Genomic DNA, 24,105 nt, shown 5'->3' on the forward strand with positions numbered 1-24,105 from the left:
TAACTCTGGCGGTGCTAAGTTTGAGACAGGAGCCCTTCCAAAATAGACGCCTCTTTCATCCCTGTGTCGAGTCGCACGTGTTGATACTGCAATCCTGGTTTAGCCTGCGCCTGCCTGTGTGCTACCTCCGAAGCTGCAACACTGGGCAGAGCCGTAAAATGGGTTGCGGCAATTAACACAGCCACCGCCGCGGTCCCTTAATGCTCGGGCCTTCGTGGAGCGATGCCAGCAGCTAGCCACGGTCCGGTTGGGCCACTTGCTGCGCAAAGAAGCGACGCCCGCGTGTACCCGCGCACTGTCTTTATTCGCGGGTATTGTTTTGGGACTCTGGGCAGCTGAGAGGCGAAGTGTATTGTGATTCGCTGCAATAACATGACTCCCGCACTTTAAACAAAGCCCGTGCGTCTACTTTCCCGCACAACACTCGAGCAGCCAATCACCGGAACTTACGGAGGCAGCTCAGCGGATGACGATACCAAAACATTTGTTTAGACAAAAAAAAAAAAAAAAAAAAAAAACGCACTTTGAGTTTTGACATTAAGCAATCAAAACGTCACGCTTGCATTGCTTAATGTCACGACTTAGACTGCGTTTTTTGGACTAAACTTGTGTTTCGGCATCGTCATTCGCTGAGCTGCCAACGTAAGTTTAGGTGATTGGCTCTCCGAGCGTTGTGCGGGAAAGTTGACGCACGGGCTTTTTTTAGTGCCGCGGCACTAAATTGAATCGGGTTTACAAAAGTTGTATACACGCGTTGCAAATCGGACGCTTGGTCGGTGCTTGTTGGGTTTGGGTTGTGCCGCTCGCTGATGTCTGGAAGGCGAGCCGGTGAACTTCAAACGTTGCGAAAACGTGAAATCGAGATACTTTGGCGTGCTTTGTCTCTCTTCTGGGTTTCGTTGGTCTCGGGTTTTCGCAATGATGGTAGTCGTTTGGCTCTGCCTTTTTATTCGCTACTTACAACGTTTTGTTGTCTTGTTTGTCTGGGGAATGCGAAGAGAAGGGTGTATGTTACAAAGTATCGTGAAAGGCTCCCAGCGCGCAAAGCTGTAAATACGGCAGGCACTCTATATTCAAACTGAGACAACGGCAAGAATCTCGTGGTTTCTGGCGTAACCATAATTTTCGCGCCCGGCCAAGAGGATAGAAATGTCGTTCAAAACCAGTTTGAACGACTTTTTCTACCCTCGGGATTTGCGCAAGTCGGGGTAGTTTACACGTGCGTGTAGATTGCCGAAAACACGTTTAGTTTTTGCTTGTCAATGCCCAGAGGAAGCGCCTCAGCACGTGGAACGAGTTGTCGGGCGACTGTTCACGTTTTTATACTTTCGGCGTTCCCAAGGGCGGTAGAGGAAATGGGTACTTTTGCTGCGGGGAATTTTGGCGTTTCCATCATAGCTCATCTACGCAGGCTCGATAACGTTGGGAAACCCTCCCAGTCTCGAACGACTTGTTGTTCCTCCCAACGACAGAGTTTTGCACGCCGGCGGTGTTTAGTTCTCGCGCTATGGCGGCCATGGATGTTGACCCCAGTACGTGCCTCGACTCCTCCAAGAAGGCCGAGAGGCTCAAGTCCTCCTCCTCCCCCCCCCCCCCCCCCCCCCCCACACACACACACACGCACACACTTTCTTTTCCCTCTCGCTCCAAACACAGCGTCGTCTGGAAAAGAAGAAGAAATAAGCAACGAAGAAGCCCTCTCGCAAAGTACGTCATGAATTTTTCGGGACACGCAAACCAGGCTCGTGAATTCTGGCGGCACCGTCTTTTGTGTTCGTGTCCACGCGAGCCGAAGAAAACAAGAGCGCTTCCAATAACTCTTTCGGAAGAAAATCGATAGAAGTTTGAAAAGCGCACTTTGCGGCTTTTTATTATCTTTTGCGCTTTTTTAATTTAACAAGCTGCGGTGAATCCGTTCACGAGCGCTCGTCGGATGGCCAATATATGAGGTTCGGTGCTATTATACTGAAGAGGCCATTAATCTGTCGACCTCCCCGCAAATATCGCGCCCTGTTCTCCTCGGACAGGAGCCCGTACATACAACGAAACCAATATCGAAACGATCCTCTCTTTTTTTATGCGAATCTTGGTTTATGAATGATGAGACTGAATTCCCCGCCGCAATTTCGGCGACTACGTGCTCAGTCGCCGACGCGCACGCGCTCTATAGGCGGAACTTCAATGAGATCGCCCATTACTCCCGCACCATCATTTGGTTCCCTACTCCATTGGTAAACGACGGTTGTGTCAAATATACTCTTTGCAAACCAGCGGCAGCGTTGTATGCTGGCTTGCTTAACTTTCGGGCCCAAAAAAGAAAAAAAAACAATAGACAGAAAGAAAGCACGCACTCTTTACAAAGGTACCAGTAACATTTTATTGAAATGGACACACGCAGCAGTGCTTCACTTCGTAAAAGGCCTTGTAAAACGGTACATCTCTAAAGAACACACCCAGAACCCAGAGAGAAGACGGACCGTCGGTCCGCGAAAGCGCACCCTCCGATGCTTGTTTCCTTGTTGTCGGGCGTTTTTGTTTAAGGCTCCCAAAGCTTGTTAGAGCTTCTCAAGTCGCGGGGCGAACGCGCCGAAAGTCGGTTGGAAATTACGCCACGTCAGAATGAAAGAGAACAAGTCGGTTAATTGGTATATAAAAGAAAATGAACCCAAGTACGAGGTCTGCCTGCTGTACGAAGTCAACAGTTAGGCCCCCTGGCAACCGGCAAAACGGATTTTGACTGGATTATCCAGTTCTCGCTTAATGATCATAAGCGGTCCTCTTAGTGTTCTCTGTCTTCGAGCTTGCTTTTTCTAGAGCAGGCTTTAGTTGCTCATTAAGCCGCGCTTTTCCATTTTGCTGTTGCGTTCGTGTGGTGTCTCGTTTCTGCCCTTCGATCTTTGTGTCGACAACGCCTTTTGGTCAGACAACATGTGTATGTATGCGGGTTCGCCCAGGGCTTCCGGGAACCGGTTGGTCCTGCACACGAAGATGCTTCATTGACTTCGTACGGCAATTTGCCACAACATCTGACCGAGCGTCTCTGAGGCGAATATTCGTGGCGAGGTTAAGCGGGCAATTTCGTACGACACACACGGACAGTACTCGACGCGGGGTGTGTACACTTCGTAGGGACACCTAAAAATATAAAGCACGAGAAAAAAAAAAATAAACGAAGGAAGATAAACGCGCACATTTGTTACTTTAGTTAGAATGCCCCCGTTGTAAAATACCACAACCTTTTTTTTTTTTTTTTCCTCTATTGGTAGTGCGACTACAGCGGACGGTATGGTATACAGTCGCTACAGCTCGTAGAGTGTAATACCACAATTGAACTGGACATGTCTTATATTCTGTAGCCTCCACGTCGGAAGAGTCCAAACTGCCCCATTTTAATGTGCCGCGAGGCTGCCCTCGTCTATGTGGCAAGTTTCTGGATCGTATTGATCCCGAATGCGGCCACCGCTCCGCCATTCTGCCTCAACCACGCGTCACTGCGGGTGTGTACGCGCGGTGCTAATCGCGTGCAGTAGCGTGTGTTAATGTGTTCTGGCGTCTTACGTTTAACGACGCGCGACTACTTCTCTCGTTCAGCGCCCGTGTGTTACTGTATCTCTGACCACGCCACAAGTAAGTGCGTCGAGTCTGCTTCCGTGCATGTCGTGCATGCACGACATTGATGCCATTAGTTCACTAACAAAATGCTCCGCAGCAACGCTATACCTAGAGTGAACCGCTTCGTTGCACGGCTATCTCTGTCAGTTGTCCCTACACACACGATGGATGAATCGAGTCGTAAGAAAGAAAATCGCTACCGAATCTCGTCGTCTCGAATTGGTTCCCTGAGTGGGGCAGCGGGTGACTCCTCCCAAAGCGCGATCCGGTGAGAATCACCGGTGGCCGGCAGGCCATGAACGTTTGGAACGCGCAATCCCGACGAAATGCCTAGTGATGAGTGACCGACAAGTCCAGTCGGCCGACGTACGAATACAAACTTGATATGCCTTCTATAGGTAACGCCACAAATTCACTGTGCTTTGTCCGCGGAAACGATGCGCTTCGGTCGTTCATTTGACGAACGAGTAATCCTCGACTGAAATGCGTTTACGACGGGCGGGCGCACTTTTCGAGGTTGGACGCTACTCAAAAGATGAAAGCGAGCAGCCGTTCGACTAAAATGGCCTTGGAATCGGCGACTATACGCGTGGACACGCTCGAAAGCACACTTAGCTGCCTACGAGACGCAGTACCGGTTTCCCTAACGTATCGGCTCAATTTGTTTCTAGGGGTCTCTCGCATGGTTTTGTCTCGACATCGCCTCCATCACAACCGTAGTTCCTAAATACTACACGCCGTACCACGTCGACATGGCGGATAAGCGAAGGCTGTATACCGGGAGAGCCTTGCTTTTGGGACACGAGTATATGTGAACGCAAAACAAAATAAGGTGGGGGCGGGAATGTGGAAGAAGAGGCGGGACAAGTTATCGCGAGCTCTAGAGTCTACGGCAGCTTGTCTCTGCAGTAGTGACGTCAAGCTTGGGATTGACCAATCAAGGCCCTGGAAAATGAGTCGGCGGAACGATTGGTTTGTCAGCGACGCAAACGCAGCAGTGGGAAAAATGGTGGTCCTCTGCCTAGAAAGGGATTCAGGGGGGGGGGGGGGGGGGGGGGGGGGGGGGGACAATTTGTCGAGCTAAGTTTATCTATGACAGGCACTTTGAGACTTCTGGGCGTTCTTGTTATTAGTTTTCTTAGCGTTCACTTTGAGATTTCGGGCTTTTATTTTCTCCTTTTGTCTAAAACAAGCTATAGACGTTGTTGGTGCTGAACGAGGTCAGTGTATGCCTCGCTAGATGTCCATTTTATGTCGTTTGGCACTGCGGTTATGTTCGCATCAATGCATCTATAAAATAGTTGTATTTTCGATGTCTGATGGCAGCTCACTGCTAACTATCTAACGGTAGGTTAGCAATCAAAACGGCACTCCTTCGTACGAATTCTGAGCATTTGCAAAATTTTGGCGGCGTTCATAGCAGATATTGGCGCTTGCTAATCCAGCTGTTAACGTGAGAAGTGCAAATCCCGATAAAGCGCTTTGAATAAGTACCACGAAATTTTACATTAAATTTCAGAAAACACGAACGCGTCTTTGTAATTCGAGTTACGTTTAATTTGGGGAACTGGTAAGGTGGTATAGACTCACTCGTTATCTTTGTCTGGTGAGAGAAAGTAAATACTGCCTGGGCGTGCCTTTTTAATTCGAGTTTAGTTTAAGGGCACTGCTAAGACAGAATAACCTTTTTTTTGTGTGTGTGTAGCAAGAGAAAGAAAATACTGTCTGGGCAATCAAATACTTTGTCGTTTATACATGTATACATATATTCTTCCCCAGAAAAAATACAGCCTCTTTGGAACTTCATACGGAACCTCCCCGAGCGTTATCCACGTGTAGCATACATCGCATATGCCAGCAATCCAACGGAGCAAAGTGTTCATCTTCGTATTTCCGGAATAAAATGTTTGAAATGCACAACCGTTTTTAACCTATGTACCCTACGGGCGCAGGAACGTGTAAAACGAGCGTGGTTCCGCAGTAAACACAAGGCGAGTCATTGTATTTTTTTGTAGATCTCCTTTCGACAGTGTTGTGCTGTGTGTTTCTTCAGGTCCTCGTCTTCTACGTGTCTCATCTCAACTATATCGCTATAAATCTCACGTTTTGTTCCTTCCCCCTTTGCAACCATAAAATAGATCCGTTCTGAACTTCGGCCTTCCCAGCTTCACCGCGGTTCCCATCCCGCGGAGGGGACCACCCCCTCGGGACACTACATCTTTTTGGCGCCCAACGTGGAGTACAGTAACGAGCCGCCCAGGCCGGAGTCCAGACTGAATAAGCCTTGCAAAAAGAAAAGGAGCAGGACAAAATGCCGATAGCGTTAGATTTGAGACGAACAGAAGAGAGCCGAAGAAGCACACAGCAGATGGGTTCGAGTTTTGCGAACAAAAGGAAGGACAACCTCTAATGGTGTCGCCTTTAGGCGTTGCCGGGAATCAGGGTATGCGATTGCGCTTCTGCGCCGGCCCGTTGGCGAAAACGAATCTTTAGTCTCGACCTTTTTAAAGGCCGACGTATTCGCTTTGCACTTTGGACTTTCACCCCTAGGGATTGAGCGAATACTGTTTTGATGGTCCCCCTTCCCTCTCAGGGGAGTGCCAATCTCTGAGAGAGCAGGGTGAGCCTCGTCCCTCCTCTCGTAGTTCTCTCTCTCTCTCTCTTACATTCACCACCCGGATACTACGAGGATCCTCGGCCTTGCAGAATACAGAGTTTGCACGTCGGCCTTTAAAGAGGGTAAAATAATTCACGCAAGTTTAGAGCGATAAATGCACGGTGTGCAGACACCACTGTGGCAAGCCACCCTTCCACGCCGACGATCTGCAGATGTATGCGATACATTTTACGATGGAATAATGCTCGGGGATGCTCCTTGAATATATATGTACTATATATATATTTATATATGTCGATATACATATATGCAGCAGTATACAATTAATTGTTTTGCATTTGGCACTGCGAAACCGATTAGGACAACATCAACGCGGCGTGCGTCGTAACGTCTTAGCAGTTATCCGCCGGAGGAAAGGGGCCGAGTCAGCGTACACTTGTGGGCTAGAGACGGTCTGACGATCACGTGATAGGATGCGGCGTAAGCAAGTATCGCACACCGAGATTAATGCTACAACCACGTTCAGAAGACTTCACAACGACTCAGCACTTTTCTTGAAGTCGAGACTGTCGACACTGGACGAGACAGGCGGGTGAATTAATAGGCTCGCTTAGGAATGTAGTAGCGTAGTAGGCGGACGCGTGCCGCGTCCTGCGACAACCAGGGGCAATACCGGCGCCACTGTGCGTCAAGTCGGTATGACGTACAATGACGTCACCTCGTTTCGGATTCGCGATTGTCGAACATTTCGGAACGCCCTCCCCTTTCTTTACGTGTTTTTATTTGGTTCAATTTGTGATGGTCAGCGACCACTTCTTTCGCCACCGGACGGTTCTAGACAGCCTCGCACGCCCGCTGCCATAGCCAACCTTCACTTCGTCCTTTTGCATCCCGTCGTCGTCCATTACACATTGCCATGTTCAGGCCGTTGCACGTTATCGAAGAGAAACAAAGCATTCGCTCCCACGCTACACCAAAACAAAGTGACTTCCAGGACAAGTAGCATAATAAGCAGTAAACAAAATGAAAAAAAAAAAAAATGAAACCGGGACTACCGGGTTGCCCAGAAGATTTGGGCTCCATACCATGACAATTAAAAATGATCTGATTGGCATACCCGTTAACAGGTCGTTTAAGCGGTAACGCTTGAAAAGTGATATGTAATGTAGGAATTGGGAGTTTCTCGTTCCTGGGAGTTTGCAGCGTGGTTTCTCTATTATACTGGCGAAACTCATTAAAAAAGCGGACGGTGTACCACTCTCGCTATTACTTGTGAGGCACTGCTGTGAGAGCTTCACGAGCAGGCGTTCGATCAAGTATCACTTCCGGTAACTGGACGTGTATACCAATCAGACATGTGAAGGCGTGCATTGGCGGTTTTGATGCGGTGCTGCCTATGCGCCCATAGACACTTCCAGCTTTCGAACGACAGGCGTCTTGTGTTCTCTCGCTTCGTTCCGAGTTTGAAGCTTTCTTAGCGTCGCGCGACGTGACTGCGCTTGCGCAAATGAAGTACCTACGAAGGTAGCGACCTACCGCTGGATCGAAGTTGTCAAAAGAGACGCCTCATCGTTGGTAACCCGTCGGTACCTAAAGGTCCGTCTCGGGAGTTGGATTGAGGTTTTCGTGCCAAATTCAGGTAGCAATGGCAGCACTTTCTATTAGTGATGGACTTAATGGGCCCATTTTTGTCTCTCGCTTCCACAATGTCGTCAGCTCTCGGAATGCAAACGTGACATATCGTATCGTGGTTTCGTTAGCGCTTTTAGAAACACGAGCGGTTTCTACGTGTCTCCTTGGAGGCTCACACGGCGAGTTTACAATTACACATAAAGTGTCGGCCGACACGGGGGCAACAAAATCGGACAGGAAAGCTACAAAGGTCCTCACGCTCTTCTGGCACCGGCACAACGGCCGATGGCTCAGAGAACCTGGTGATGTCAACAGTCCTGGCTAAAGACCAAGCGACAGTGTTGTTGTTTTTTTTTGACGGGCATGGTACCCTCAATGACAACGCCTTTCTTTGGTGCTCACTGTCGAATGCTGAAACGTGCCCAGACGCTTCCGTCTATTTTTTTCTCTCTCTGGCAGCCGAAGAGCAGGTTCGAGCTGCGCCCTCATCACCCTTCGAAGGATGCGTAGCACCAGGAAACATTGGCACGCACACCGCCATCTCCGAAGTATGTTCACCCTCGACCGGAGGAGACTCTTGGGACGCACTCTAGGAGGGGACCACCAGGCGGGATCCCCGGGAGCCCCCTAGCAGGAGCGGCTAGAGGTCGTAGCTGGAGTGCAGCCCCTTTCCGTGGACGCTGTGCTTGACAGCCGACTGGCTCGAGTCCTTTTTCGCCGAGTAAATGTTCATGGCCGGAATTATGTGCACCCTGAGTCCGACACCAGTGCCCTGCGCACCGATCCGCTGCTCGCGAGAGGGCCGCGAAAAGGTCACGTGACTCTTGCAGCAGCAGTAGAAGAAGAGCTTGTTGAAGGCCACCCGAAACGTCCGGTGCGTTGCCGCGTAGACGTAGCTGTAGAGGCAGGAGTGCGACAGCGCCAGCCACCAGGCCACGTCCACCAGATGCGACGGCACGGGCCGGCTGACGGACACGGCAGCCAGAGCGACCCCTGGCGCCCACATCACGAGCGTCAGCACATACACGATCACGTGGCTCTTGAGCATGACCATCGTCCCGCCGTCCGGGTCGTGGCGTCGAGTCCTGACCACGGCCACCGCGAAACACACGAGCGTCACCAGCACTGGCACCAGGACGAAGGCCACGGACACGGACAGCTGAAGCGGGAGCCGCGTCTCGCCCCCGGGAGACGCGCAGCAGAAGTTGGGCCCTAGGCCTAGGGTGCGTTGCCCGAGGGCCACAGTCACGGCGGCCGCCCAGCTGAAGAGCGCCGCGGCCAGGACGCCCCAGCGCGAGCAGCGGGGCGTCGCCAGGCAGTGGTGGGCGGCCAGGAAGGCGTACGACAGGAGCGTGGTGAGCAAGCAAACCACGACCAGCGCCCACTGGAAGTGGCACAGGCCCGGGTCCCGCGTCACCCCGGCCAGGATGGCCACGCACGTGGACGGCAGCAGCAGCGCCGACACCAGCAGGTGCGCCAGCGCCGAGGACACGAGGAACGCGTTGCTCCGCGTGCACAGAGGCTCCATCACGATGACGGCGCTGATGACGAACACGCCGCCCAGGGAGCCCCCGGCCGACACGCACGAAAGCAGCGTGAGCCGGACGGCCGCACTCTGGCTGGCCGCCGCCGGGTCGTCGTCTCGGACCGAGGTCCAGGTCGGCACCGACGCGTTGGAAGACGTCGCCATGGCGTCGTTGTCCGGCAGAACGCCTCCCCCTTCTCGGCTGCGGGAAAAGAGCGTCGGGCACGCGGTTAAGGCCCAGACTACCGACGCGCACGCTGACCTTTCCCCTTGCTGCCCTTGTGGGTTGGGCCACCGAGAAGTTTCGAAAGATCAAAATGAACTCCAGAGCGACTTCACTTAACTGTCCCGATGTACGCTTTGGGTTGCGGTGCGAATGCACCCTTCTCGGATCTGGGCAACGTCAGATATCGTTTCGTCCACTTGTTTTCCTTTGCGGTTTTGTATTATTTTCTCCGCGTCCCAGAGTTCACGGAGGAGAGCTGCAGCAAAGGATATAAAGATTCCGACGTCTGGCTCGATGTTGCGAAAGTAAACCTTTTTTACGCCGTGCAAACCTCAGCAGCGGAAAAGCGGGTGTTGGCGACGCTTTTACCCGGCAGCGGATAAAAGCGTCTCCAACGCTGTTCAGTCGCCCGTATCGGCGTATCTCGCGGACCGATCTAGGAGAGTAGGCAGCGAGCTTATGTCAACTCTCCGAGGAGTTCTAGGGGCCGCGTCCCATTAGGGCACAGCGGGGGAACCTGCTCAAATGGTGGGTTCGTGATACACTCGCGGTGATACACGCGAGACAGAGTGCATGGCCCAAAACACGCACACATAAAGACCGACATGGAGTGTGAAGTGCTACCATTTGTTGACCCGATCGGCGGAAATAAGGTATGCGGCTCTTCTTTCCGAAGCCACAACATAGGAGCTATGGCGCTCCGTTTCTAAAAGTATTCGCCTGGGATTGTGACAGCGCGCGATGTTGCAACTTCATTGCGTGCATGAAGTCATATTGCTTCTCGCGAATTCCGTGCACCGTTGTGGTAAGGGCCACCCACACTAGCGAGAAAACGCGCGTGGCACGCCGATCGCGTTTTCTCGACAGTGTGGGCGGCCCTGTACAGTGTTCTAGAATACGGGGTAGTGCTTTGACCGGCGCGACTCGACAATGGGAACTTGTGAGGCTGCGCGTGTAGTCAACAATTGCGGCGCTGCAGTCGACGGAGCAGCAGAAAGTCGCTACAGTCCGCACGTGCCGCCGCACATGCGCGTGAACGCGGTGCACGCGCACAATAACCTTTATACTTACTCTACTGCCGGTTAAAGCCCCTCTATCCTGGGAAAACTGGCGCTATTCATTGTTGTGGAAATGCTCCAGACACGCGCTGCGCACCACTTCTAGGAAGAACATGGCGTCTGAAATCTAGCTCAGTGCTGCGCTGTGCCGCCATGACCTTCCCAAGGGCTGCACGTTGCATGTGCCTCTTGCATCGACGCATTTTGCGCTACTTTTAAAACACGAAAAATCTTCACTGCCGATTCACTCAAAAAAAAAAAAAAGAAAAAGGCCCGTGCGTTTAGTTTCCCGCGCAACAGTCGGAGCGACAATCACCACAACTCACGGAGGCAGCTCAGCGAATGACGATGTCGAAACCTATGTTTAGACCCAAAAACGCAATCTGAGTTGTGACATCATTGCAAGCGTGACGTTTTGCATTGCTTAATGTCACAACTCAGACTGCGTTTTTGGGTCTAAACATATGTTTCGACATCGTCATTCGCTGAACTGCCTCCGTAAGTTGCGGTGATTGGCTCTCCGAGTGTTGTGCGGGAAAGTAGACGCACCGGCTTTTTTTAGAGTGTGCGCCGGTGTCGACACCCATCGCTATCTACACCACACGCCTCACGCGAGCTGCTCTGGTCCCAACGCTACCCTTTATTCTAGTACACTGTAGTTGTGGCAAGCAAGGGAGCGAGCACGTGACTTCAGAAAGCGATTTCCTTGCGCGAGTTTACACGGCTGCGCACGCTCCCGCTGGTATGCCTTTGCGGCAAACATGTCAACAGAACCGGTCAGAGTTTGAGCATCTATTGTTGAGCTTTTGTTTCCTCCCCGTGAGACAGCGTCGCGACATGTCTCATGGGAAGAGAAGCAATCTCCGCGTACTCCGATGTGTTCAGCGGTTCAGCGAGTCTCTCAAACGACGATGTGGCTCACCTCATCTCGGGCAAGTCCGCCGTGGTACTCTGCGACGAGAAACTGAGGGACATGCGGGCGGGGGCGTCGGAACGCCGAGCTCTAGTTCGAATGATTGGTGGGTTTACTCTGCCCGCATAAGTCTAAAATGCGGTGCTCGAAATGTGGAGGCGATATCAAATTAGCGCCACGGTAATCGACTCGTGCCTGGCGGACGCTACCATAGTTGGTAACAGGTGTAACGTGCAGTTAGAAGCTTTACCTCTGGCACGCGCGTGTGTTGTCGACTGTCGTGCTGTGGGTTTCGAGAATACGCTCAAGTATCGTCGAAGATAGAAAACTCTCACAGTGGACCTTGCACTGCATTCTTAACCTGTCACTGAGTATTGGCGACGAGATGTTTCGGTAACACCGTCTTACGGTTTCTATCCCTGATGTCGCGACGGAGATTCTTAGCAGCAAGCGACAAATTCGATGGTGCGTAAAAAACGTGGTGAAAGCCTAGCAGTCGCGCTTCTCAATCTACACCGCATTTCTCTTATTTCCGTCGATGAGAGCATCGACGGAAATAAAAGCAAATTATCCCACTCCGGACGTCATTGGGAGCGTTTAGCCAATCGTCGATGGCCGATCGCAGCGACGCTTTGGGTCGCGCACGTCGCCAATAGGTAAATAAAACGGTATTATACTCCGTCTCAGCTTAATCGCGCTGGTAGTTTTTCTTGGTGCTCCACGAGCGTTCGTGCACCCAATGTGCGTCGGCAACACCCGTCACGCGGGCATCTCCAGTGCAATTTAGACTGTACGCAGTTAAAAAACTGTCCAACCAGCGCGCATATGTCAAGTGGAACGTGCAGAGTTGGTATGGCGCACTGATTCGTCCATCCCCAGAATGAATGGCAGTCTCGCTAAATGTCATTTGAGATGTTCCGGTGACAGGGGTATTACGTAGGCGACAGACTCTCAATAGCTGACCCCTCCCTCTCTCCTTCTCCCCCCTCCCCCCCCTTTCCGGCAACTCTTCATCTAACTCCGGGATCCACCACATTCGTCTACGCCACTTGCATAGGCCGGTCTAATTCGCAACAACACATCTGGTACACTTCTCTCCTTTGGGTGCAAAAGCCAAACATAAACTTTAGTGAACCAAAGGTTAGGGCACAAACGAGCTGGTGGTGGTTAAAAATTTGACTAAAAACCCCGAGACTGGGACGGACTTTGTGTTTGTCCGTCCCTTCTCGTCCCAGTCTTGGGAGTTTTAGTCAAATACATAAACTTTGTTCCCGTGTCAATCGAAAATAAGAGAGTAGAGTTCTGATTAGCAGAGCTGAGCTGTGCGCAAAAGCCACGGGGCGCAAGTCTCCAGTTTACGTACTTTCTCACGTAGCTCAACCTCATATACGTACGTATAGGGAAGCACTCGAATACAGCTGTATGTTCCGGCACTATATCGGTTCGGACCTCCCGAAGCCAGGCGTCACATCACAGCCGTGTCGGAGGACGCTGCAGAAAAACTCTCGCTATTCCCGACCTGACTCAGCTGCACCGAGCTAGGCTCGATGATATCGCTGGCGAATAAGTGTTTCTTACGCGTCAAAAGCCCACAGCATACACGAAACCAACAATGCCCGCTTTTTGACGACAGAAACACCCAACTCACATCGTTCTCCAAATATCATTCAGTGTCTTAGGACCATCGCCTCTACGCAATTTCCAGCGCTTCTGTGAACCTCGAGCCCGTTTCACATGGTGTGATTCGGCTTTCACTTTTCAGTCTCTTGCGGCAAAGAGCCCGTGAACAAAGTACCACGGACTTGGTGCAGTAAAGATGCGTTATCGGTCTCATCAGCTGCCGTCCACGGGGTGTCTTTGCCGCACGAACGACGTTGCAACCGAAAATCACAGAATCGCACCATGTATAAAAGCGGCCGAAACACATGTGAGAAAAAACCATTCGGAAATCGGACGAAAATCGGACGAACACGTGAAAATCGTGCCACGCTAATATCGAGAAATTAGCGTCTTTACTGCGCACGCAAACTCCGACTATGATCTCGTTAAAAGCGCAGTCGCAATTTCCATGTTGGAATTAATGTCGTCTTGTTCATGTTTCTTTTTTTTTTTTTTTCCTGTAAGGATAGGTGTGAAAGTTTCTTTTTTTTTTTTTTTTCGTGTTTTGAGTTTTGTACATTTTTCGGTTTATTTTTCGCACCTCTGTTCCAGCCTTCACTCTGCACGACTTCGTCGTCGGCGGTGTCGTTCACGCGAGCACTCAGAAACTGCAGCCGACATTTCACGGCGTGTTTGTTCTGCCTCGCAACGATCATCGAGGAGGGATTCGGTGTATGGTTGGCTGCGCAAAGCGAAGTATACGGCAAACACCGAGTTGCTGACCTTCACTTCCACCGGATACGCACGAATACAAGAAATCTGCAGTGTCTGCTCTCGCGCGAAGCACTTGAAAGCACCAATTGCTACAATCTACGGCTCGGCGAATGACGATGCTAAAAATATGTTTAAAACTTTAAACCTAAAAAAAGTGCGCTGTAACAAGCATGACGTTTCACCATGCTTGTCACAAAGGAGATTGTGTGTGTGTGTGTGTGTTTTGTTTTGTTTTTTTTCTTTTAACGCGGTAGCGTAAAGTAGCTCGTGTCTCAGAAAAGAAGCCGGCGTCGATAGCGTCGTGACGGCAAAATCCTGATTGGTTGATAGGATCATGACGTCACAGCCACATGACCTCGCGCGGGGATCACAAACAATCCTCAACGTGAAACGTGACGTCACGCGTGGAATGAAAGTGTTTAAAAAACACGACATGTAATGCGAATTAAAGGTCGCCGCATGTCTCAAATGATTTCGCTTTATAAAGTAAAGAAAGAATGAAGAAAAAATGTCCCTTCGTCTGCGAGCCATACACGCTACTGACTCGGCCATGCCCGCCGCACTTCCTGCTCACTGGTGGAAAGAGCACTAGGAGTGGATGAGAAGCCGATGCGAACGGGGCCCGATAACGCTATCGCGTCCCATTCTCCCCCCCCCCCCCCCCCCCCCTCCCAATTTTTTTTTCTTTTTGCTAGGCGACTTATTATGGTGTCAGAATATTACCCAATCAATATTTTGCTACAGCGTCACATCTATTTTCAATAAAGTGAAAACACGCACGCACGCACGCACGCACGCACGCACGCACGCACGCACGCACAGCTGCTCGAAATCGAAACCGAAATTGGACTGGAGAGGAAGAAGAAACATATTGGAAAAGAGAGTTGGCAAAAACCACGTGGCTGTGCAACTTTTTTTTTTTTTTTGATCAACGTATTTGCAGTTTTTTAGAAGTCACACAAAATGGTCAAAAAATGGGTATCATATTTTTTGCCTAGTTTTAATAATGTGTGGGTGCCTTCGATGACCCACGACGTTGGTTACATTTGGTGGTTGTGTCTAGACCATAGAAAACGGCACGTGACCACAGAGAAGAGAGTGAGCGCGACTCAAACCGGCCAGTTCTTGATCGGCGGTTTTCGAGCGGAAAGAAAAGGAATTTCGAGCCCCAAATTGTTTTCTCGGTGGTTGGGCTCTCATATGTCGTGTACAAGTAAAAATCTTTGCGAGCATAAATACCCTGTCAGTGTCCCTTTAAAGGCGAAGCATATAAGTCCTCCATTTTTTTTTGTCTCGTCCTATTCTCAATTTTGTCCTCTGAACCTGGTGACAGCAAACCCACAAAAACGACGAGCGCCGTGACAATGCACTTTTGGGGCTGCTTGGTTGACTCCGTCGAATTCGTAGTTTCGGCTTCGGCCAGACTTGAAGGGGCGCTGACACTCCAAAGGTCGTATTTTTTTGCTGTCTAAAAAGATGCGAATTGTAGTCATAGACACGCAAAAAAAAAATAATAAAGTAAAAAAAAAAAAAAGAAGAAGCCACAACGCGAAAAGAAAAGTTTCCCCACGCACCCGAGCGCTTTTTTTTTTTTTGCGCTTTTCTTTTTTGTTTTTGATTTCCTCGCTTCTTTTTATTTGTGACGTATTCGATTGTGAACTTTAGAAGCTTTGTAAGCGACATTTTTATAATATTTAATAACGGCATCCGTAAACATGTTTTTTTTTTTTAACGCAATTGCGAACGCACTACGGCCCTTCTTTTTGAAATACCGAAAATCGGAGTCCGGAGTGATGTCGCCTCCTGGCTTTTTATCTTCCCTCGGAAAACATGGCGGCGGTCGACACATGTAGCTCTAAGGATGATCGGCGAGTCGGAGAATCGGACGATGTTCTCTTATTTAGGTGCCCGATGACCTCTCGGAGTTCGAAAAGGAAATCGTCAAACGGTCAAGACAGCTGGGTTTGGTGTCTGTGTACCGTAGTGTCGGTTCTGCCTCCGCCGGGGCAGCCTTTCACGCAGCACCGGCGCGACGTGGCCCCTAACATTGCTCGCAAAAGTCCACTGCGCGTTCTCTTCGACTTCACACCGTTTTAAAGAATTTGAGGTCGCTGAAAGAGCCCTGTAAGAACTTCAGACTCGAAAGTGGAGCAGCGTCGTCTGCTCACAGCGATAGGCGGCACGCACGGGAGAAGAGCGGTTCATATCGCGGGACGTAGGCGAACACGACACCTCGGGTTGGGACGATTCGGAGGCGTGAGGGAAACTCGAGTTGCAGGACGACTCAATCTTTGACGTCACTGCACTGGCGCGGATCGCGTGGGAACTTCAAATTCGGATTTCGAAAATTGTTTTCTTACTTCACGAATACCGAGTTTCCAAGTTTCGAATTTTGAGAGTAATGTCCAGGCATCGTTTTCAATCGTTTCAGGTACTAAAACGAAAGAAAAAAAAAGATTTTTTTTATGTCAGTGCCCCCCCCCCCTCTCCCCTTTAAGGTGGAGTGAAGTGCGGCGCCACCTCTCCTCCCCTGCGTGGCGTGGGCCGTTAAAGCTCGCATCTTGGTGCAGCCTGCCGCGGCATTTGAGCATCATGGCGTGCGAAAGTTGCGAGCCGCACAGATCGATGATACACTTTGTCTTGTCGCGCGCAGGGGGAGGGGAGGGGGGGGGGGGGGGGGGGGCTCTCCTCTCAGCGCTTTATTCTGCAGGTGGCTGGCCTTGACTTTTCGCCCCAGAGAACTCCTCCGTCGGCGTTACCCGAACCGCTGGGCTGAATATTTGAAGCAGCTCCTCTGTTCCCGCTCCTCCGAATCGCTTCGAAACAATCTCTCCCCTCCGCTCCCTTCTCTCTCTCTGTCTCTCTCTCTCTCTCTCACCTCACCTCTTTTTCTCGTTGTGGGAGGGTCCGTTGTCGCCTGTCGTCGTTCCGGGCTCAAATACATTGTCTTTCAGACTACGTTAACAATGGGTCGGCTATTTCGAAAAAGCTTTACTGCGCTAGTTCCCGTTTCACGAAGGAGCGTTTAAACGGATGGGGAAGTGTACACAATCGACTTTGGGGGAGGAGGGGGGGGGGGGGGGGGGGGGGGTCGGGTCGTCGGCTCGCCCTCTTTCACCGACTCGAAAGCGGATCACCGGAGCGTTCCGAGAAGGGCTACGCGACGACCGTCGTCGTGTAATGCTGTAACGGCATGCTGACTGCGCCATGCGTCGTGTCGTATTCACCCCTACTCGGGGCTCTCCGAAATCGGATGCCGTTGCTCTGCATCGCTCAAGGTCCCAGACTCCTATAGGTTACTCGAACAAAAGTGATCGAATATTATAATTACTGCCGCTTAATAAAGTATTCGATTAGACTACTCGATCACTCCAGAGGAAAAGTAAGTGAGCGTTACTTGAAGAAAAAAAAAGTAACGTACAAACGTGCCTCCTTGTAAACTGATCATGCACAGTAAATGCACTGAGAACCTACTTTTTTATATTATCTGGTTTTGGGTATTTAGTGGGTACCAGAGTGTAGAACTACTCTAAGTCAAAGTATTTTTTTTTTTTTTTAAGGGTTGGCTCGTTTGAACATTTAATAAAGACGCGGATGTTACAATAATCATCCAACTTCGCACTAAAAGGCTTTCGTAGGGAACTTCGACCTCACCGCTCCAGCTCAAAACTAAAAAGCAAAAACAAAGAAAACACTACCCAAACTATTTAAACGAGTCTGACCTCCTTTCGCGCCGCTTTTTAACGATGGTTTTATTCTTTGTTGTTCGCGAGATTGAGAAGCTGATAAAGTCGGTATATCGCAGCATTTGAGCTCGGAATGTGGTGAAGTATGTTCTCGTACGCGCTGAAACTGAGGAGATTGAGGAGGAGGGGGAGGTTGTTAGAAAAGTAGCAATTGTTGAAAGTAATTTTACTACTTCAAGAAGCATTTCGAGTACTCTTAGATTACCTAATGAAATTAATAATTTTATTACAAAGCTACCCCAAAAAAGTAATTGATCAGAAGCAATTTCATTACTCGCAATGAGTAGCGTACGAGTCTGCGAGTGAAAGCATCCGACAATAAGAATGCACGTCGAAAAAGCTAGAAATTGAAAGAAAAAAAAAAAAAGAAAAAGCAACAACATCGAACGCGTTTTTTTAAGTTCTTTGATTAGAAAAAAAAAAAAAAAAGGAAAAGCCTTAGCGCACTTTACGAGTCTGTTTGCAATAAATATTTAATTCCGCTCATATGTTTTCTTTTCGTCTTTTTTTAAAGCAAGTGTAGTAAACGAACGTACGACGACCGAATTGAGGCCTTCGAAGTGTGGGAGCAAACATCCTTCCATTGCACGTATACCGTTCAGCATTCCGATTCATCTGGATTCATGAATATCGGCGGCGTTTGTCGGCGGGACCGTGGACGTTCCCTTTTTTTTTTTTTTTTTTATTCAAACGCGCTTACGTATTCCTTGGGTTTCTCACAACGTCTCGGGCCACAACACATTCATTCTGTAGCCTTCTATTATGTATACATTACTACATCTTCGCCTGGAAACGGACAGAAAACCAAACGCGGCTTTCCTCGTATAATAGAACATGAATTTTTAAAGGCAAATTATACTGCCAATGATTAAAAAATATATAATTTTTTTTCTTTAGAGTAGCGCGAGCAGTGAAAAGCACTCCGGAAGACCTTAACTCAATTGAGGTGTGCCCGGCGGTTGTACGTGTGTCGTGAGGAAGGGCTGTTTCAATTACCGTCTCACAATAACCCCAGAGAGTGCCGTCGAAATAATTTCTTGCCGCAGTTTTGCAACTTTGCATTAAATAACCCCTTCATGAACGGCGTCCAAAGGAACGCTCCGCAGAATAGAGGTTGATGAAAATGCTATCTTATGATGCCTTGGGCTTCAGGGCTTATCAGGTCGTACTCTAGTTCCCCCCTCTCTCCCCCTCCCTCCCCCCCCCCCCCCCCCCCCCCCGCGCACACTCTCTTTTTCTCCCAACTTTTTTTGTAACGGGCGTAAGAAGAAAAGAAAACGCCGAAGTAGTAGACGCTTTCAACACTGTTGAAAGCGTCTACTAACTTCGTTCATCGACGAGTGCCTAGTAGGCACTCGTCGATGAACGAAGCCGTTCAGTGCCGCGGGTCGCCATGTGTGCGTTTTGGCAAGCGGTCGTCGTTTTTTGGAGTTGAGGACGTTCGGTTAAGTAATGTTATTGGCTGCACCTTTTGCCGTTACAGTGCGTACCCTCCTACATCCTGCTGCATTTATCCAAGATCTGAAAAATGTGTGCCAACATTGCGCCGAACGTTAATTTCACTCTCTTAATACCGAACCTAATATTTCGGGCCCTGCTACCCTGCCGAGTCGTTATGGCAAACTTGTACTTTATATATATATATATATATATATATATATATAATATATATAGTATATATATATAAACTTGCTTATTATTTTGGATTGTATACTGCTCGATTTGATCTTTGTATCATAAGATGACAGTACTCGGAAGCAGTCGCGTAGCCGGGTGAGGGGATTATTGCGGAACTTCCGAGCACTCGACTTCGCCACTGCTCGGAAGTTGCGCAATCTTGGGTCTGCCTGAGCGGGCCACTTGGCACCTTTGAGTGCGCTTCTCGCCGCGCGCCGGTGCACTGCGGAGAAGCCACACCCGCAGCGTGAACATCGCAGTCTTGCGTATCTCGCTTGACAACAGCGCAGCCGCATATGCTTGGGAAGAGCACTCCTCCACGTCGACGCGTCGTGTAATGGAAAATAGATTAAACTTAGTGCGTGCTCATTTGAGAACCCTACACTGCACGAAACGTTTTAAAATAAAAACCCGCCTGCGCATTATTTGCGTTCATTATTAGTCGAGTGTAGAGCGTGCCTCGAATATGTGGCTTAGTGGCACTATATAAACTTTTTTTAATGTCATATTTCTGATTTAGCTATTACCTATATACGCCTCCAAATGTTTAAAGGCATAGTAAGAAAAACAAAAAAATCTTTGAATTAAAACTAAAACAGTTTTAGCAGTTGCCGACTGAAACGTTGGGGATAACCATATCTGAGGTTTTTTAAGAAGGCATATTTACGTCCCACAGACTGATTTTATATAATCATAAAACTCTGCATGCAAAATGCCATGGATGTGCGTAATTAAATTACAGAAGTGCTTTTTTTGTTGTTTTAAGAACAGCATTTCGTTTATTAAACTTTCCGAACTTCAACAAAACACTGAAGTGTATACAAATTTGTTGCTCTTTTGATTATTTTAATGGAATGATATTGGGTTTACGTTTAATTTAATAACAAAAATAGTCATTCACGGATGATCATGCTTCTTTCATCAGCCAGCGGGGGCCTTTAAAAAAAGTACAATGGTTCTTGTGGCAACATTCCTGTCGATGTGTCTGCATGGTGCTTTTAAAGGGGCCATGAAATGATTTTCCACTGTTTTCCAAATGAAGACACCAATTGATCTTCAATGCTCATGGAACCCGGAGCAGGAATCCGTTTTCGTTTTATTTTGTTGCACAAAAAAAGATAAAAAGTTCCAGCTGCTTTCCTCCTCGACTCGACCGGACTCGTCCACCAACAAGAAGAATCACGTGGCCGTGGCGTAAAGTATGCCTTTCTACCGGAAACGGAAGTTCTCCCAGCCGAGCGAAGGAGTCGCGTTGCATCGAAACGACGTTTTTTGCGTCGACGTTTCGACGCAAGGGCGTCGAGACGACGTCACCTACTGAGGTTTCCATGAAGGCCGATTGCTTCGTAGGACCAATGAGTGACCTGGAATGGGGCAGTGAGCTCACCGCCCTCTGTCGTTCATGCTTCGAGGTCAGGCAGGATATGCCAGAGGCTGACGGGTGCGCTGCTGTCGACTCCTCCTGACGCGTCTTGCATTCCGCTACGGACGGCCGCGTGTGTTTGCGCTTGGCTTCAGTGTTGGCGTTGAGTGAGTGACTGCAGTTCGCGTGTGCTCGTCTGTGTGCCTTTGCCGTGTGGTCACTGTGATCGCTGTTGTCCTGCAGTTTCGTTCTTCGACTCAAATGCAAGAATGCCTAATCGCCGGTGATACCACCTAACTGTAGAACAGGATACACGCGCGCGAAGGACGGGCTAAAGGTGTCCTTGTTCGGTGTACCCGAAGACGAGGAGCGGCAAAAACTGTGGGATAAGAATTGGCATCGAGAGGACAAGATGTTGGATGAGATCTCTGCTGTGTGCGAATTAGATTTTGAAGCACACTATGTAACTAGAGATTACGTTCACGTCATCAGCGGTGAAAATGTACGCGTTCAGCGTGGGAAACCAGTGCTTCCGGCCGACGCAGTTCCTACGATTCTTCTGAATCATCCGAGCTATCTGACGATAAAAATACCGACGCACACACGTGCTGATACGCACGCGATCGCAGAAGTGCGCGGGAAAGCCTCGGGAGGAGTGGACCGCAGCGCCATCTGTCAATTCTGACATTAAGTGTCTCAGCAAGCGGGCGCGGTGATCACACTACTCCATTCTCCAGTGTAGTACATACTTTGGTAGTAATTCAGTTAAAGTAATTGAATTACTGTAATTTATTTACTTTCCTCGTAATTGTACTTTATTACTTTATGAAAGGAATGGTAATTTAATTACTTTCTAGCATCTGTAATTCCAAATTTTCATGCACAATTACAACTACTTTTGCAAGACTTTGCGGCGCCGACGGAACCTCTCTGAAAGCTTCAGTGCTCGCACAAGCGGCCGAGCGCTCGGTGACACACTCGCACACATAGACACGCTCTCACACACACGCGTTACAAAAATAGCGTCGCGTTGTTGGTTGTTCACACTGCGGGCTGAGAGAAAATCCTCTTGAGCCTATCTCAACGGCGCCCTGTGGCGCCGTCTGCGGTACGAGCAGAAAACAATAGCGTAAGCATGCAAAAATATTGAGAGAAACAAAACTGAGCTTCAGTTTTCAGCTGAGGTTGGGGATTTTAGTTGTCTATGGAGTTAAGCTGCTTTTATTTTATTTTTTGCAGTTTTTTTTTATCCCTCTTACAGTACTGTCGCATTTTTTTTCCCAAGTTTTTTGTTTGTTGGTTTTACTTCGATATTATTTGCATAAGCATTTTGAGGACTGACCCCGAAGTGTGAATATTGTCACGACTGATTCGGGGAGCTCCGATTCGGTTCTTACATATTTTTGAGCCATTATAATTTCAACTCAAAGTAAATAATTTACAATAACATGAAACGTTTGTATATTAATGCGGTCGCATTAGCGCGTGTGGATTTTAGTTTTATATTAACACGTAAATATTAAGATATGACTAATTGACACATTTTTGTTTGCCTGGCTAACAAAAGTGTGTCAACCCAATTTTACTTTAGTGATCTGGCGTCTTCGAGTATATGAACTAATTTATTATTATTATATTTGAAAATATAAGAACGTAGGACTTCATTCCCCCAACCTGTCAAGGTCTGTCATTAATGTAACTAAATTCACAAAAGGAAAGTACAATATGTGACAGTTAAACAACACTGTTTAAGCCTCCTCAAACATTGGGGCATGGAACGAACAAATTCGTTGGATTCTAAACGACTCGTTTAAAGTTATATGGCCAAAGTCGGGTAGCTCTCAGAAATAAGCAGTTGAAAAATAATTGTATTACTTTCAAAAAAGTATTTTGTAATTTTAATGAATTACTTTTTACATAGTAGTAATTATAATTGTAGTTAAACTACTTTTGGAGCAAAGTAATTGTAATTAAATTAGATTTTGGAAGTAATTTATCCATGCATGCTGACTCGTTAGTCCACGGCGCTTGTGCGATCAACACCATTGCTATGGATACGACACGGCTGAGTGAAGTGCAGCTTAAAATATTTCGGTATAGTGAAAGTATGGACTTTGTTCCGTACGCCGGGACGTGCACGGGGCAGAACGAAAACTCGCCCGATGAAGGCTGTAGCAGTTCGGCGCCGGAACAGGCAGCGGAGGAGCTGGTGATTACTCAGTACAGAATGGTAGGTTCCCATTTCGGCTGCGAACACCAAGCGCTAGAAACGATGTAAAATAAATTCCTAATGGGATTCCTCGAGGAGAAACCTCTCGCGCTCTCGTTGACACTGCGGCTTATGCAACCAGGTATTAACCTCGGTAATTTCCGTCGAGGGTATTCATCGTCAATTTCATCGTTTGCGAGCACAGTTCGAGTGACACACTACTCGTATACAATACAGTAGCTAAATTTTATTGACGTGCTCGAAAAAAAAAATATTCCGACATTGAGTTGCGGTTATATTGCTAGGTGGCGCAGCTAGCTACCACCCATTACAGAAAGTTTCGCCACAACTTATTTATTATTCGACACATTCATACACTCAGCTTCGTTGCAAGCGTTCGAGGGAGAGAGTGTAAGGTACGGTCCCCTTTTATTTGCCAAAATTTTATGCGAAAAATTAGAATCTAGCTTTTCTAATATCGCGTGCTAGTTTTCTTTTGATTCCATTAACAGTGCAGTTTGTAAAATTCTGTCTAAAATCGTTTCATGGGCCCTTTAAGCACAGCCAGAGCCGTGTATAGAGAGAGTATAGTCAATGGGAGGCGCGGACAGACCAGCGTGCACCAGACGCAGAAAGAGGGCTTGACGTGCTCTCTTGACCAACCAGAAGCCGAAAAGAATCCCCTAGCAGTGGTAGCGAAAAACTGTTTTAATCAAAGGCATATGTTGGTATATGGTTTTCATAAGCGCATACGAGTGAAGCGTAGTAACCCTTTATGGTTGAATATAGGGTGCACGTGATTCTTCGATCATGATCGTCCAGAAAGATGTAAGAAACGAATGCGCCACTCAACTCTGTTTTGCTCGGACAGAGTGTGACCACTCAGACGGCCAATGCTTGGTCTTCGGCGCTTGGCGTGCGGATTATGTTGATCGTTCCGCTAGTCGCACACTTCCACCATGATTTTGGATGACCGTGATTGAAACATCACGCGCACCATATTTTCAGACACCGAGAGTTACTCCGACACACTTATTAAGTTTGCTTCTCGCGACAACCGCCAGGGTCTTATTTCCGGCTTCTGGTTGGTCACATTAGAATTACTGAAGACGCCCTGGAACACGCTCAGCCCGCTTTCGGCCAATGGCGCCTCC

At 48.7% G+C, this 24,105-nt stretch overlaps 1 protein-coding gene across 1 annotated transcript in view; it reads right to left on the reverse strand.

Moving 5' to 3' along the window:
• Nucleotides 1–2,363: 2,363 nt before the first annotated feature.
• The window catches only part of LOC8031940, a 91,658-nt gene continuing 69,916 nt past the window's right edge, over nucleotides 2,364–24,105 (reverse strand). The window contains exon 3 of the mRNA XM_042287181.1: nucleotides 2,364–9,588. Coding sequence (XP_042143115.1) covers nucleotides 8,502–9,588 — 1,087 coding nt within the window. The 3' untranslated portion in view covers nucleotides 2,364–8,501. The remainder of the gene's footprint in view (nucleotides 9,589–24,105) is intronic.

The sequence above is a fragment of the Ixodes scapularis genome, unplaced genomic scaffold (assembly GCF_016920785.2).
Source record: "Ixodes scapularis isolate PalLabHiFi unplaced genomic scaffold, ASM1692078v2 PGA_scaffold9__187_contigs__length_104089568, whole genome shotgun sequence".
Classification (NCBI taxonomy): Eukaryota; Metazoa; Arthropoda; class Arachnida; order Ixodida; family Ixodidae; genus Ixodes; species Ixodes scapularis.